The sequence below is a fragment of the Aotus nancymaae genome, unplaced genomic scaffold, assembly GCF_030222135.1.
Source record: "Aotus nancymaae isolate 86718 unplaced genomic scaffold, 86718_ANA_hifiasm-v0.15.2.pri h1tg000067l, whole genome shotgun sequence".
NCBI lineage: Eukaryota > Metazoa > Chordata > Mammalia > Primates > Aotidae > Aotus > Aotus nancymaae.
The window spans coordinates 15,976,230-15,989,927 of NW_026988482.1; the positions used below are offsets into that span (position 1 = coordinate 15,976,230).

Consider the following 13,698-nt stretch of genomic DNA (forward strand, 5'->3'; position numbering starts at 1 on the left):
CTTGCCCAAGATGGTCTTGAAATCCTGGGCTCAAGCGATTTGTCCCCCTTGGCATCCCAAATTACTAGGATTACAGGAGTGAGCCACTGTACCCAGCCTCTGCGTTTTTGTTTGTTTGATAAAGAAATGACAGCACCTTCTGGCACAGGTCAATGTCATTTCAACTGGGTCATGATGGTTCCCTCTGTATTTAGGTAAGGTCGTCAATCTTCCTTTATAAAAATGTCGGCTGCAATTTTTAAAAAGGATATTGTGTTTTGCTTCCTAAGGCTCCTTGGATTGATCCCCCTCCCTTCTCGGGGTTTTAGCCCAACCATGAGTGTGCGGTTCGATCTCGAAACTGTCCAGTGCACAAATCAAACCAAGAGGGCTCTTCCTGGGTGCTGCACGTTTCCACCGAGCCACGATCCGCACCAGCTTCAGCACAGGTACGGCGGACGCCCCTTCCCCAAGACATCTCACACTCTTCCATGTCTCTGTTTTTGGAATGCTCAGGGTGGTTTTCTGTGGTGCTTTTTATAGGAAACTGAGATTGCAGGAAAGGGGAAAAGGGAGAGTGGTGACTAAGGGAATTTTCCTCAGGACCCAGCAGTCCTGCCGTTGTTCAGAGGGTAGTCCCCTTCCTAGAAATAGGCAGAGCCTCTGAAGCTGGGACCTGAATGTGCTCAGGAGCAAAGAGTCACTGTTGCTCAGTGGAGTTTGTTGTGGAGACCAGGACGGAAATGGGCTTGGAAATCTACAATCCCAGGGCTCTCAGGACACCCAGGTCAGGCCCCACAAGCTCTTGTCTGTTGCTCGAGTTTCATCCCATTTTCTTTCCTCAAGAGCTCGCATGGCCTCTGCTTGCACACCCCCAGGGACGGGGAGCTCACTCCTTCCCTAAGCATCTCCTGCCTGTCTGCCTGTGCTTCAGGCACCTAGCTGGGCTCTGTGGAGCAAGGGTAATAGAACATCTGAGCGTGTCCCCCATCAGATAAAGGGAATTTTGGCCGGTCGTGGTGGCTCACACTTGTAATCTCAGCACTTTGGGAGGCCGAGGCAGGCAGATCACCTGAAGTTGGGAGTTCAAGACCAGCCTGACCAACATGGAGAAACCCTGTTTCTACTAAAAATACAAAATTAGACAGGTGTGGTGGCGCATGCCTATAATCCCAGCTACTCGGGAGGCTGAGGCAGGAGAATCGCTTGAACCCAGGAGGCAGAGGTTGCGTTGAGCCGAGATTGGCCATTGCACTCCAGCCTGGGCAACAAGAGCAAAACTTTGGCTCAAAAAAAAGGTGTGTGTGTCGGGGGGAAGAACTTTATGGCAAAACAGTTGCTGCAGAGACTGTCATGGCCCAGGAACCTATTAAGCTAGAGGAGAGGACAAATGTGAACACGGGATATTAATCCAGTGGGTGCACAGAGAGGCCTTTCCTGCCAGCAGCGTTCACTTCTGAGCCTCCAACCCTCAGTCTGCCCTGATGCCAAGTCTTCCCAAGTGCCTGGCACTCTCCCAACCCTCCCTCCAGTGGCCCCCTTAGGATTCTGTGAGCTGGGCAGCCCTGAGCCTGTCTCCACTCACTCTGCCCTTCTGTTCCCTGAATCCACTGCTTCCATTTCTCTCCTGTACTGAGGAGGTGGGCAGGATTTTCAGTTATTCTCAGGCAAGTAGCAGAGAGTTAAGAAGGGCTCACACTGTGCTTGGCAGTGGAGTTGGGTGCAGGAAACCCAAAGATGCCAGAGCTCCTGCTTCCCAGGGATGCAGAGTCCAGGGGTACAGTGGGATGCAAGAGGTGGTGGGAACATGGTGGTGACTGTGCAACTAGAGGGGCAACCCGCTCAAGTGCCAGTCCCACCCCCCGGGCCCAGGATCAGCCTCCTGTGGCCTCCAACCACATGGCGTCCAGCAAAGTGAAATTAACAAGATCATTCTGTGTCTGTGTGCCTTGAAAAAGAGCGAGGGTCCTATTCATAATCCTGGCCACAAGCGTCACTGTCTCTCATGCTCTCAGCCTCGTGCTTTCAAGCCCTCACTTGTTTCCATGAAACAGGCCCTAAGCATCTCTCTCCTCTCCCCTATCATCCAGCCGCGCGGCCTCTTGTCAAAAGGGCCCTGGACCTGTGCTTCCTTCCACAGGTCATGCCAGGGGGCACAAGCTGCTCCTAGTCAGAGGCCCCAGCATCTGCCCCACACCCCTGCCTCTTCACCCATCTCAGGACATGCAGCTTGTTGCTCAGGTTACAGAGATGCTACCAACAAATTTCATGAACTCCAAAATGGCTGTAGTTTATGATTTAAAAAGAATATCCTAAGGCTGGGCATGGTGGCTTATGCCTGTAATCTCAGCACTTTGGGAGGCCGAGGCGGGTGGATCACAAAGTCAGGAGATCAAGACCACCCTGGCTAACATGGTAAAACTCCGTCTCTATTAAAAATACAAAAAATTAGCTGGGCGTGGTGGTATGTGCCTGTAGTCCCAGCTACTTGGGAGGCCGAGACAGGAGAATCGCTTGAACCCGGGAGGTGGAGGTTGCAGTGAGCAGAGATCGCGCCACTGCACTCCAGCCTGGGCGACAACAAAAAAGAATACTCTAAGTCATAATGATTATAATCCCCGTACATCTGTATTATTTCGCAGCTTACCAAGTCCTTACACATCTTTTCCTCCTTCCACGCTCCTTGGAGGAACTCTTACTAGTGTCTGAAACTGGGGAAAGCGGTGGCCTTGTCTGTCCAAGATCGCCAGGTAGTGGGGGCAGGATGTGCACTCAAAGCCAGGCCTCCGTCTCAGGTGTGAGGCTGTCTCCACTACACCGACCTGCTTGCTGGGAAATTCTGCTCCCTGCCAACCTCCAGATTTAGCCCAGCCCCCGGGCCAGCCAGGAAGTGTTAAAATTAGCAGAGGTTTGGCCTCTAGTCAAAGCAGGTGCCAAGTCCCGGCTGCACTTACTACCTTAACCTACAAACTCCTGGTGTGCTCTGGGTTGGGGCCGCGAACCAATGCGTCATGCTTTGACTTGATGAAATGCTGTTGAAGGAGAGGCTGCAGTCCCTTTGGTTTGACACACACAGAAGAACAAAGCTCTCAACAAGCCTGCACGCTTTCCAAAGGCCACTATCATTTGTAGGGTGGACTTTGTTACACAAAAGATGACAGTATCTGAGACATGAAAGCAGGGTCTAGAGCTGCTATTATTAGATCACTGTTATTTGGAGAACTGGGGCATCCACAGGGAAAGCTGAAGACCCAGGGCCGACTCAGCCTAGATGATGTTTTCTTATGGGTGACATCTGCCCTGGCCGGCCAGGAGCTGTAGGATGGCCAGGCTGACACCTGGAACTGGGGAGAAGGGGTGTGGTTTAAAATGTATAGTATTTATTGGCTGGGCACGGTGGCTCCCAGCACTTTGGGAGGTAGAGGCAGGTGGATCACAAGGTCAGGAGTTTGAGATCATCCTGGCCAGCATGGTAAAACCTCGTCTCTACTAAAAATACAAAAATCAGCTGGGTGTGGTGGCACATGCCTGTAATCCTACCTACTTGGGAGGCTGAGGCAGGAGAATCGCTTGAACCAGGGAGTTGGAGGTTGCAGTGAGCCAAGACCATGCCACTGCACTCTAGGCTGGCAACAGAGTGACACTCCATCTCAAAAAAAAAAATAAAAGAAATATATAGCATTTATTATCTTATTATAAAAGTAATTAATATTCAATGTAGAAAATACAGAAATATAGATGAAGATAAAAAGCACCTTAATCCTAGTATCCAGAAATGTTATCTTTTCAGATTTCCGTTCTCCTTATATGTACAGGCATATTCTCAAAACTGGAAGTTTCCATGAAACAAGTTAAACACAGCACAAGGAACTAACCATCCTTGCATGATACTGACTGAAACAGGCCCCCAGTCACGGCAATGGTGAGGCACAGCCACCCCAGCTGCTCTGTCGGTGGTCCGGGGTGCCTGTGGAGTGCTATTCTGCTGGTCACTGTGGGGTTGGAAGGTCAAGGCCACTGGTGATGGAGGGGAAGCTCCTGAGAGGTGAACTCAAAAGCAAATGAGGGATGCTGTTTGGCTTTTGCCTGTTGTTTTTTTCTTACAATAACAAAATGCACACATAGCTATAGAAACATTTTAATTATGGAAATTATTGCAGAAAAATACCTTTATTGTTGTGAGTCTAAAATTCTTTAGCCTTTAACTCATTTTTTCCCATTGAAATAATTTTTTTAATGTGGTGCTTGATATACCTATGCTTTTAGGAGTTGGAATATAGCAGAAGAGACTCTCTTTTTATACATACATGTGTGTGGGTATACATCTATACATACCTATGTGTGTGTACATTGATATATATACACATTTATATACATAATTTAAAAATAAAATTAGGATCGTAGGAATCAAATACTCTTACATTTTGCATTCTTAGTAGCACATTATAAGCATTTCCTGAGGCATTACATATTTTTTTTTACATATTCTTCATATAATGCCTAAAGTATTATATGGATGAAGCATATATTATTCATCTCTCCTATTCCACTTTTTTTTTTTTTTTTTTTTTTTTGGAGATGGAGTTTCATTCTTGTTGCCCAGGCTGGAGTGCAATGGCGTGGTCTCATCTCACTCAACCTCTACCTCCTGGGTTCAAGCAATTCTCCTGCCTCAGCCTCCCTAGTAGCTGCGATTACAGGTGTCCACCATCATGCCCAGCTATTTTTTGTATTTTTAGTACAGATGGGGTTTCATCATGTTGGCCATGCTGGTCTCGAACTCCTGACTTCATATGATCCACCCGCCTCAGCCTCCCAAAGTGCTAGGATTACAGGTGTGAGCCACGGTGCCTGGCCACGATTTTTTTTTTTAAAGACAGAGTCTTGCTCTCTGTTGCCCAGGTTGGAATGTTGTGGCACAATCTCAGCTCACTGCAGCCTCTGCTTCCTGGGTTCAGGTGATCCTCACAGCTCAGCCTCCTGAGTAGCTGGGACTACAGTTGTGCAGCCCCATGCCTGGCTAATTTTTGTATTTTTGTAAAGACGGGGTTTTGCCGTGTTGCCCAGGCTGGTCTTGAACTCCTGAGCTTGAGAGACCTGCCGGCCTCAGCCTCCCAAAGTGCTGGGATTACACACATGAGCCACCATGCCCAGCCCCTCTTCTACATTTTAAGTTGCTTCCAGTTTTTTTCTACTATAAAAAATGCTGACAAACCTATAACTCTGTCCATGTCTCTCATATTTTCTTACAATCGACTTTAGAAATAGGATGACCTTCATGAAGTTTTCAGGAATATTATCAACAGTGTAATAAATCCCCCAATACAATGGCTGGCACACAGCAGGCATTCAATAATTGTTAGCCACAAATAGGAAATCAAGTAAGAGAATTGACGAATTCTGTCACTGCAGAGGGTCAGGAGAGACGTGTGTTCCAGCTCTTCAGGCATGATGTAACTCGGCAGTCGGAGGTTAAGAGGGATGAGAAGAAATGGTGTTGATTTTGCTACCAGCTGCAGGTGGACCTGCCAATACCCAGAACGAAATGATTCTTTGCTTTGACCCAAGCATGCCAATACACCCCTCCCTGATGCCCTCTCAGAAGTGCCCTCTCCTTGGTCCTTGGAGACCTCCTGTAAGCCCTTACCTTCATCACAGGAGGTGTGGGTAGGGAGTTAAATGGCATTGATTACACACTTGATTCAGAGCCTTCATGTAGCTGGAAACTGACCAGAGAACAAACAACATGAATCATTGTGTTCTCAAAAATGATTTATTATTAGCTATTCTCACTCATGGGAAAAATAAAAAAAGGTAAATGAAATTGAAACAAAATAAGATGAAAATCCCACAGCATTTCTCCAAGGACCTCAGCTAGATGATACAAAATGGACCACTAGGGCTTTCGTGTTTACAGATTACTTACAGGAGGACCCATCAAAAGAAACGACACTTTAATTTCTACTGAGGTCTGTGGTCTAATGTGGTACAATAAGAGAGGATTTTTAAAAACCAATAAACTACAATGCTTACTAGCCCATGAGTGACATCTCTTCCAAGCCCACATGGTCACACCTGTGAACTGAACGGCTGGGCTCCTTTTTGGTTTCTGGTTTTTTGTTTTTGTTTTGAGCTGAGGGTCTCTGTTGTCCAGGCTGGAGTGCAGTGGTGTTGGTCACAGCTCACTGCGGTGACCTCTTGGGCTCAAGCCATCCTCCCACTTCAGCCTACCAAGAAGCCGGGACTACTTGACAAGCCGCCACACCTGGCTGATTTTTAATTTTTGTTTGTAGCAGTGGGGGGTCTCACAATGTTTCCCAGGCTGATCTCGACTTCCTGGGCTCAAGCGATCCTCCCAGCTCAGTCTCCCAAAGTGTTGGGATTACAGGCGTGACCCCTGTGCGTGGCCTGGGCTCCCTTTTGGAATGAGTCTTCCCAGTCCAGATGGTTCTCCTGCATGTCCTTGTGGTGGCCAATCTCTTTCTTTGATGACGAGTTTGCTTTCAGATAGTCTCACCTGGAGCTGGTTTGGTTGAATAAAGGATAATGGGGTTCTGGGATGTGGCTGGGAGATAAAAGCTGTGTGTGCTCTAATAATGAGGTAAGTTTTCTTATGCAGGCTCCAGTTGGTCCTGAAGTCCTTCCCCAAAGAGGTGATCTCAAAACCTACGCCAAGTGACGTGAACGTCAGGAGAATACGCGCACAGCCTCCCAGGGTGAATGTACGATGGGTCGGCATTGTTTGGACGCTTAAATACTGGGCTGGTCGTTAAAACCTTGGCTTACCTTACCTGTTTGGGGCTCGATGGGTGCAAAAGCAGTACTGTTTGTACCTTCTGAAACAATGGAAGCCTGTCAATATAAATTAAAGTTATATTCACCCAAGAAAGGCCAGGTCTTAAAGGAGTTCCATTCTTTAGAGGCAGACAGCAAGGGGCAGACTTTTCTCCCCTTCCTTCTCCTCAGGTGCTTGCTTCCTAGGCCAATGGAAGATGCCCATGCATTTGTCCTTCATGTCACCTGCTCCCTGGAGGAATAAGGTCTCCAGCACCAGCAGTGCACAGGCCAGTCCTCAGCGGGTGGCCTCGGCACAGTGACTCGCCCAGCAGGAGGGTTCAGCACCTTGATCTCAGGACGTCCCTGTAGTATCTCTCTAGCGGGTCAGACACTGCCCTCAGGTCTGGCCCAAGGAGCCCCGTCCTTTCCCCAGATCTGGAGGCCCCGAGGGCAAAACGGGGTGCACCTAATCCTCTGGGATGGGAGTGTTGCAGTTCCCATGGTAGATCTTGACGTGGCCTTCACACCGGAAATAGGCCTCGAAGACGTCACCGTAGCCATGGTCCCTCCACCAGGTACACAGCTGCCGGTTCCAGGTACAGTCTAGCACGTGGAAGAGCTTGGGGTGCTCCATGCCGATCATGGTGAAGAAGTCCTGGTCCCCGAGGTGGCCGCGGAAGTGGTACTTGTCGGCCAGCTGCTGCACCTGCGCAGGCTCCAGCAGGCGGCTGTAGAGCAGGGACTGGCGCATGGCCTCCAGGTTCAGCAACATCACCCCGCTGTTGAAGCCCGGCAGCCCCTCGGGGGGCGGGCCCCCAACCCTGGTCTGGGGGTTCTCATGGCGGAACTGCCAGAATGTGTGCCTGTGGAGAGAGAAAACAGTCAGCCCGGTGTGCGGGGGTGAACCACTCACAGCAAGCCCGCATGCAAACACTGTGATGTGTAGAATCCACGTCAGACCACCAGCAAGTGGCAGAGCTGGGACCTGAACCCGGGGCCCTGGACCCCAAGCCCCAGATTCTTTCTAGCATCCTCTGCTACATCCTCATCACAGCCAACTTTGGTATTGACTGATGATGTCCCAGGCGCCATGCTAGACCGGCTTACTTACTCCCCACACAACCCCAAGGCATGGGTGCTCTGAGATGATACATCATTTCACAGCCAAGAAGACCGACGCACAGAGAGGTCAAGGTGTTTGCCCAAAGTCACACACCTAGTAAGCAGCAGAAGCAGGAACTACACCCAGACAGTCTGGCTCCAAAGTCCACATTCTTAAGAGAGCAGCAACCCAGGGAGAACTTACCACCCTCTTGTCTTCATCTGTGATCTCAAAAAGGAGAAGGGAGAGAGAAGCAGGGGACGAAATCCTGAATAGAGACCAAGTCAAGAAACAGGAAGCTGAACCCAGCCTGGAACAAAACTGCTTTCTGCTTTAGAGCAAGGCTCATTCATCGAGCCCCAAGCCCAGCACTTCAGAAAGGCTGGTAGGGGCTGGGGGCCTGTGACAGCTCAGGGCACACTGTGTGTTAGGGTGAAAGCCAGCTGCAGAAGAGCCAAGTAGGATGATGGCTGTTTTAAAAGGAATGTCACTTCAATTTCAATTTTTCTCTCAGCAGATTTAGAAACCAATCTAGGTTCACAGTTCATGAACTGTTAGCCTCTTCTAGGTCCTCTACCCAAATGCTTCCATCTGGAGGAGAGAAGAAAGACCTTGACACTTCCCTGTGAGAGCCAGGGTTAGGGCACCGCCCTCTGTCCTCCAACCTCTGAAATACCAAAGCCTGTGTGTGCTGCAAGGGGTGTGCAGGCGGAGGGGAGAGGTGCCCAAGCCCTCACCCAGAGAGAGGAGGCTGCAGCGACCGTGCCTGCAACCTGGAGGAAGGAGGAACATCGGGATGCCCACTGTGGCAAGGACAGGAGTGGGAGTGGGTCCTTAGAGTGGGGAACAAATCATGGCAGAACCAACTTGGCTTCCCAGCCTGGAGATGCTACCCCGCTGGTCCCATGCAGAGAGACCTCCCCACCCAATCCCAGGATAGGATCAGCGTGGGGAAGCAGAAAGCAGAGGAGAATAAAACGAGGACCCTGCCCAGAGTGGCCCTCAGGGGCCACTTCCCAGCACCAGATCATTGCTCTGCGTCTGGGAATGAAGAAACCCTCCTCAAGGTCTCATGTATCACAAAGGGTGCCGCCGAGAGTTTGACCCTGCTGGGGGGAAGCATTCCCTTTAGACATTCTTACAGGGGGAACCCACAGGTTCAGTTTGTGTTTTGCTGTGACTGGCCTGTGAGTGAAACCGAGCTCTGGTCCCTGCCTGGTGATAACAGCCTTGGCAAAAATAAGCTGCTCACGCAAACCGAGATGCTGTCATCTTGCCACAAAAGCCTGCGGTGATGGGGTCACACAGGGTGGGGATGCAGAGTGGCAGCTGTGTGTTCATTTTACCCTACTTCTTCCAAGTGGTTCATTTCAGGACCAGGTTATAAACCAGCTAAAATTCCACCAGGCAGACCAGGACACCACGACATCATAGAGAAGGGACCTCTGACGAGGGACAGCGGGTGCTTTACCACCAAGGAGCTCGATTTATCCTTCAAGGGGTGGGAATGGAAGCGTTTACCAAGGTGCAGAAGAGACCCAAAGGGAGGCAGGGCACGAGGGGCAGGGAGGCAGAACCCATGCCAGCCGAGGTCCTGGACCACCTCATGCTCCACGGAGCCCACGCGTCCATATTGCTCCCCAGAGGACCCAGGAGGGAGGGGACTCGCCCAGCTGGTTGTGCGGCCCATGCAGTCTCCTGCGTCCACAGCACCTCACAGGGCACCAGCACAGCAGGACCACAGGAAAGGTCACAGGGCTGACAAGGAACGATGGAAAGGCTGGTACGGGGTGTACTGTGTAGCTGTCAACAGCGGGTGGAAGCGAGGGCAGCACACAAGACACAACGCTGCCGCTGCTGCACCTGCCGTTTCACTGAGCCCCCCGCCTCCCCGCCAGAGCTACCGTGGGGTTGAGTGAGGAGCAGGAACCACGGAGAGGATGCTCAGATGTCTTAAACAGCCTCTATACTCTAGCAAATTGGGGAGCAAAGAGGCTGCCCACAGCCCTGGGTGTCCTTACCAACCTCAGCAGGAAGGCTCCCAAATCTTCCATGCCTGCAGCAAGGATCAGCAGTGACCCAGCACTGAGCTTGCCGGGCACAGGATATGGGGACCAGAGGCAGAGGGAAGAGGAAGGAATACGCCTCCAGGAGAAGGCCACAGCACAAGTGGCTCTTTGGGGACAATGCCCAGCACCACCGCTCAATCAAGATGAAGCAGTATTTGATCATAAAGAGCCAGGAAGGACTGGTCTGGGTGTCAGCCTGGGAAGCAAAGGAGGGGCAGAAAATGGGGCGTGGAAGCGGCCCAGTGTGTGGAACAATGACCATCTCAACACGAGGTGATGTCACGGGGTCCTTGTTCAACGCGTCCCTGCTATCCCAAAATGAACCCAGAAAACCAGAGCAGTCACCTAGGAGAATGGCAGGTTTCTCTGGCCTCTGCGTCTGCTGGTTCTCGTAGAGGAATCACATCAGCCTTGGGGTAGGAGTGACCCGGGGTGTGGGGAGTACCGGAGCTCAGGCAAGGAACTTCGATCCCACAGTAAAATGGCTTAAACAGTAGTGTCGCCAGTCCCCGAACGCAGCAGCACAGCGTAGGTCACAGAGCCCTCTTACACTCTCCACCCCGGCACCCTCTCCCTGGCAGCACAGGGCATCGTTGCCATCATTTTCACAGAAAGGGAACAGAGGGCCTCAGTTTGTCACAGGCAGGGCTTCTGATCTCTGAGGTCCCTTTTATCTGACTGCCTGAGATTCCGTGGGCTAGGGTTCCAAGGAGCTGCACTTGGATTTCAATCTTATTTCTGAATATGGGTGGCATATGCCAAGGCCAGAGCACGGGGGACAGGGTGACCGAGTGATGCAGCTGCTCCTGGAACGTTAGTAATTTGGGGTCAAACCTGAGACCTCTTCCAGGCAGGGTAGGGAGTGTCCCAGACCCTGCCCTTCTTCACAGGGGCCTGGCGCTGATGACATATATTCAGCGGCACCACCAGTGGCATGTGCAGAGGCTGCAGGAAACCTTTGTATAAATGCAGCTATTTGGGTCTGAGTCCTGGAGCATCCAGAAGTTTCTCCAACTAACCCCCCATGCCCACAACCAGCCACTTTACTCTGATTGTCTGGATTGGTCTGATTGTCTAACCGTCCGGCCTGTGGAGAGTCTTGTGCCATCTTCCGTAGTCACCCAGAGACCTATGGTAGAGGGGATAAGTCTTGTTCACCTCTTTAGAAATAATTTCAACTGCAAAACAAGCCCCATGCAGACAGTCCAAGGTAAACACTGGTTCCTTCCCAAAGTCAAGGAGGCCCATTGGGATCACAAAAATTAAGAACCTTTCAGAACATTCTTCCAGTGATAAATGTAATTTCGAAATTTTTAATATTGAATATAACTTAATAATCATAAAAAAGAATATTAAAAGCCATCCGGAAAAGCAAAGTTCCTTCCTCGCTTCCAGTCTTTCCCTGATGATCACAACCAAGGCCGCTCTGCTAAGGACTTTCAAGAGACCTTGGCAGGAGAATCTAAAGCTCATCCTCCCCACACACGTGGCCATCAATCCTCCCTCCTCCCTCCTCCTCCTCCTCCTTCTCCCGCCGCTTCAAACCACAGGCCCTTTTGCCTCTGACTCTTCGTGATATTTTTTCTCCTACCCCTTTCTCAGCTCCTCAGGCTGAGTTTATCACCATCTCCTCCAAGAGGGAGGAAGCGAGGATAAGAACATGCTGAGCCGCGCTGGCTGCACCAGACTCTGCAGGAAGGTTCTAGAAGCCTGTGCTGACTCAGGCTGAGTGCAAGCTATAGGCTCTCAGGCAAAGAAGGCTCCATTTGAGGTCTGAGATTCAGCACGTGGTCTCGCGTGGCACACCTCTGGGGTGTCCTTCAGGCTTGAGAGCAGTCACTGAAGGGCCAGCATCTGGGCCTCCTCCCAGAGGAAGCACCCGCCCCGAGGCTGTGTCGTCAGCGAAGCCAGGAACCGGGAAACGCCATTTCCCTTACACCCACGCATGCGCGCCAGGCCCAATGAGCTCTCGTTTGACTTGGAAGGGACCCCGTTTTCCAGTCACCCGAGATAAGAGGCCAGGAGGGAAGATCAACACTTGGCAGCTGCCCAGCGCTTCATCCACACCAGCCAGGTCATCTGGGGTGACCCAGGGACATTTCAAGTCCTCCCAGGCCCAGAGGCTCTCTGAAAACCCTGAGCCCTGGCTGGGTGATGCCGGATAATTTCAGACCAATGATGCTGCATCTCGGTCCTACCTGGAGCTGAGGCTGAAGTTCTGTGGGGCAGGCTCGAGCTCCTCAGTCCTTTAGGGGAACTCCTGCCCTCTGCGATCAAACTGGAGAAGACGTGGACATTCCCAGAGTTGTAGGGTCCCCACAGAGTTCTACAGTGCCCATGTCCCCAGGGCATTCCCTACTGCCAGCTCACAACTGACCCTTATTAGGATCTCTTGATAACAAGACCTAAAGCAGGCTTAGTCTCCAGCTCTACTGGACAGAGAAGGTAAGAAGTGTTCCTAGGCCGGGCGCGGTGGCTCACGCCTGTAATCCCAGCACTTTGGGAGGCCGAGGCGGGTGGATCACCTGAGGTCAGGAGTTTGAGACCAGCTTGGCCAACGTGGCGAAACACTGTCTCTACTAAAATACAAAAATTAGCTGGGCATCGCGGCACACACCTATAATCCCAGCTACTTGGGAGACTGAGACAGGAGATTCGCTTGAACCTGGGAGGTGGAGGTTAGAGTGAGTCAAGATCGCCCCATTGCACTCCAGCTCGGGCAACAAGAGTGAAACTCAAGTGTTCTCAACATCACACAGGCTATATGCAGTAGGACCAAGAGGGGCTCCTCATAGGGCCACGGTCCCTGAAGACTCTTAGGGACTCCTGGTTCATGTACCCATTGTTCAGATGAGGAAGCTGAGGCTCAAAAACTGCCCTGCCCAGAGTCACGCTGCTGAAAGGGCAACCCCCACATTTCTAGGCAAATCATGAGTGCTTTTCTGCAAATGCCTCTGCCCAGAAAAGGGAACTGCTGCCTCCTACCTGCCCAAAACAAGCCCTGTGGTGAGGCAAGGCATGCCGCTCAGATGAAGCCAGGCTGCCAGGATCACAGAGGCTGTGCTTTCCCCGTGGTCAGGGCCCACCTCCTCCAAGCTCACTGCGCTAGCACCTGACGGGCCTTGTCTGGGACAACAGGAGGGACATTAAGCAGGTGACAGGCACGTGCTCACTCATGTCTGTGGGACCTCGTAAGAAACAAGTGCTTGTTTTCGAACCCCAGCCCTCTTTGAGGTCTAGCAACTGAGTTTCCAAACCACAGCATCCCCAGAACTTGGAAAGGGCAAGCAGGGGGCGAGGCAGGGCCACTGCTTCACGGGCTGAGAGGGCACTGGGGTCAGTCCTAAGTGCTGAAACCAGGCTGCCTGGCAGGAGAGGAGAGGACTGCTGGGGCACTGAGACCCACAGAGACCCTATGAGGAGGCACACGGCTGGTGGCTTCCCCTCCAGCCCCTCCCCCACACAAGCTGCAGCCCCTCCCCTCCAGAAAGAACCAGCAGCAAGGCCTCTACCTCCTGGAGCCTCTCCCTGCACATTGGAGGCTGCCGGTACTCCTGGTTTGCAATGGCTGGCATCTCTGCACCACCTGCACAGCCTGAGAGAACGAGGGTTCAGGGAAGGGAGATGGCCTGGGGGAAGGTCTGGGGGCTCAGGAAAGTGAGAAAGGAGGCGGCATCTGCTGAGCGGATGTGCACAGCTTTAATCAGGACAGCATTAGCACCCACCCACAGCTACCCGTTCCAGGAGAGGAAGAAGCCACACGGGGTCACA

At 51.7% G+C, this 13,698-nt stretch overlaps 1 protein-coding gene and 1 long non-coding RNA gene across 3 annotated transcripts in view; one reads left to right on the forward strand and one right to left on the reverse strand.

Moving 5' to 3' along the window:
- Positions 1–293: 293 nt before the first annotated feature.
- On the forward strand, positions 294–6,645 carry LOC135270804 (uncharacterized). The gene is made up of 2 exons (XR_010338952.1): positions 294–428; positions 6,599–6,645. It is a non-coding gene; the product is annotated as an uncharacterized LOC135270804 (long non-coding RNA).
- The window catches only part of XXYLT1 (xyloside xylosyltransferase 1), a 194,595-nt gene continuing 184,789 nt past the window's right edge, over positions 3,893–13,698 (reverse strand). For both annotated transcript variants that reach the window (XM_012448961.2, XM_064366945.1), the window contains exon 4: positions 3,893–7,619. In XM_012448961.2, the coding sequence (XP_012304384.2) occupies positions 7,223–7,619 (397 nt within the window). In that variant the 3' untranslated portion in view covers positions 3,893–7,222. The remainder of the gene's footprint in view (positions 7,620–13,698) is intronic.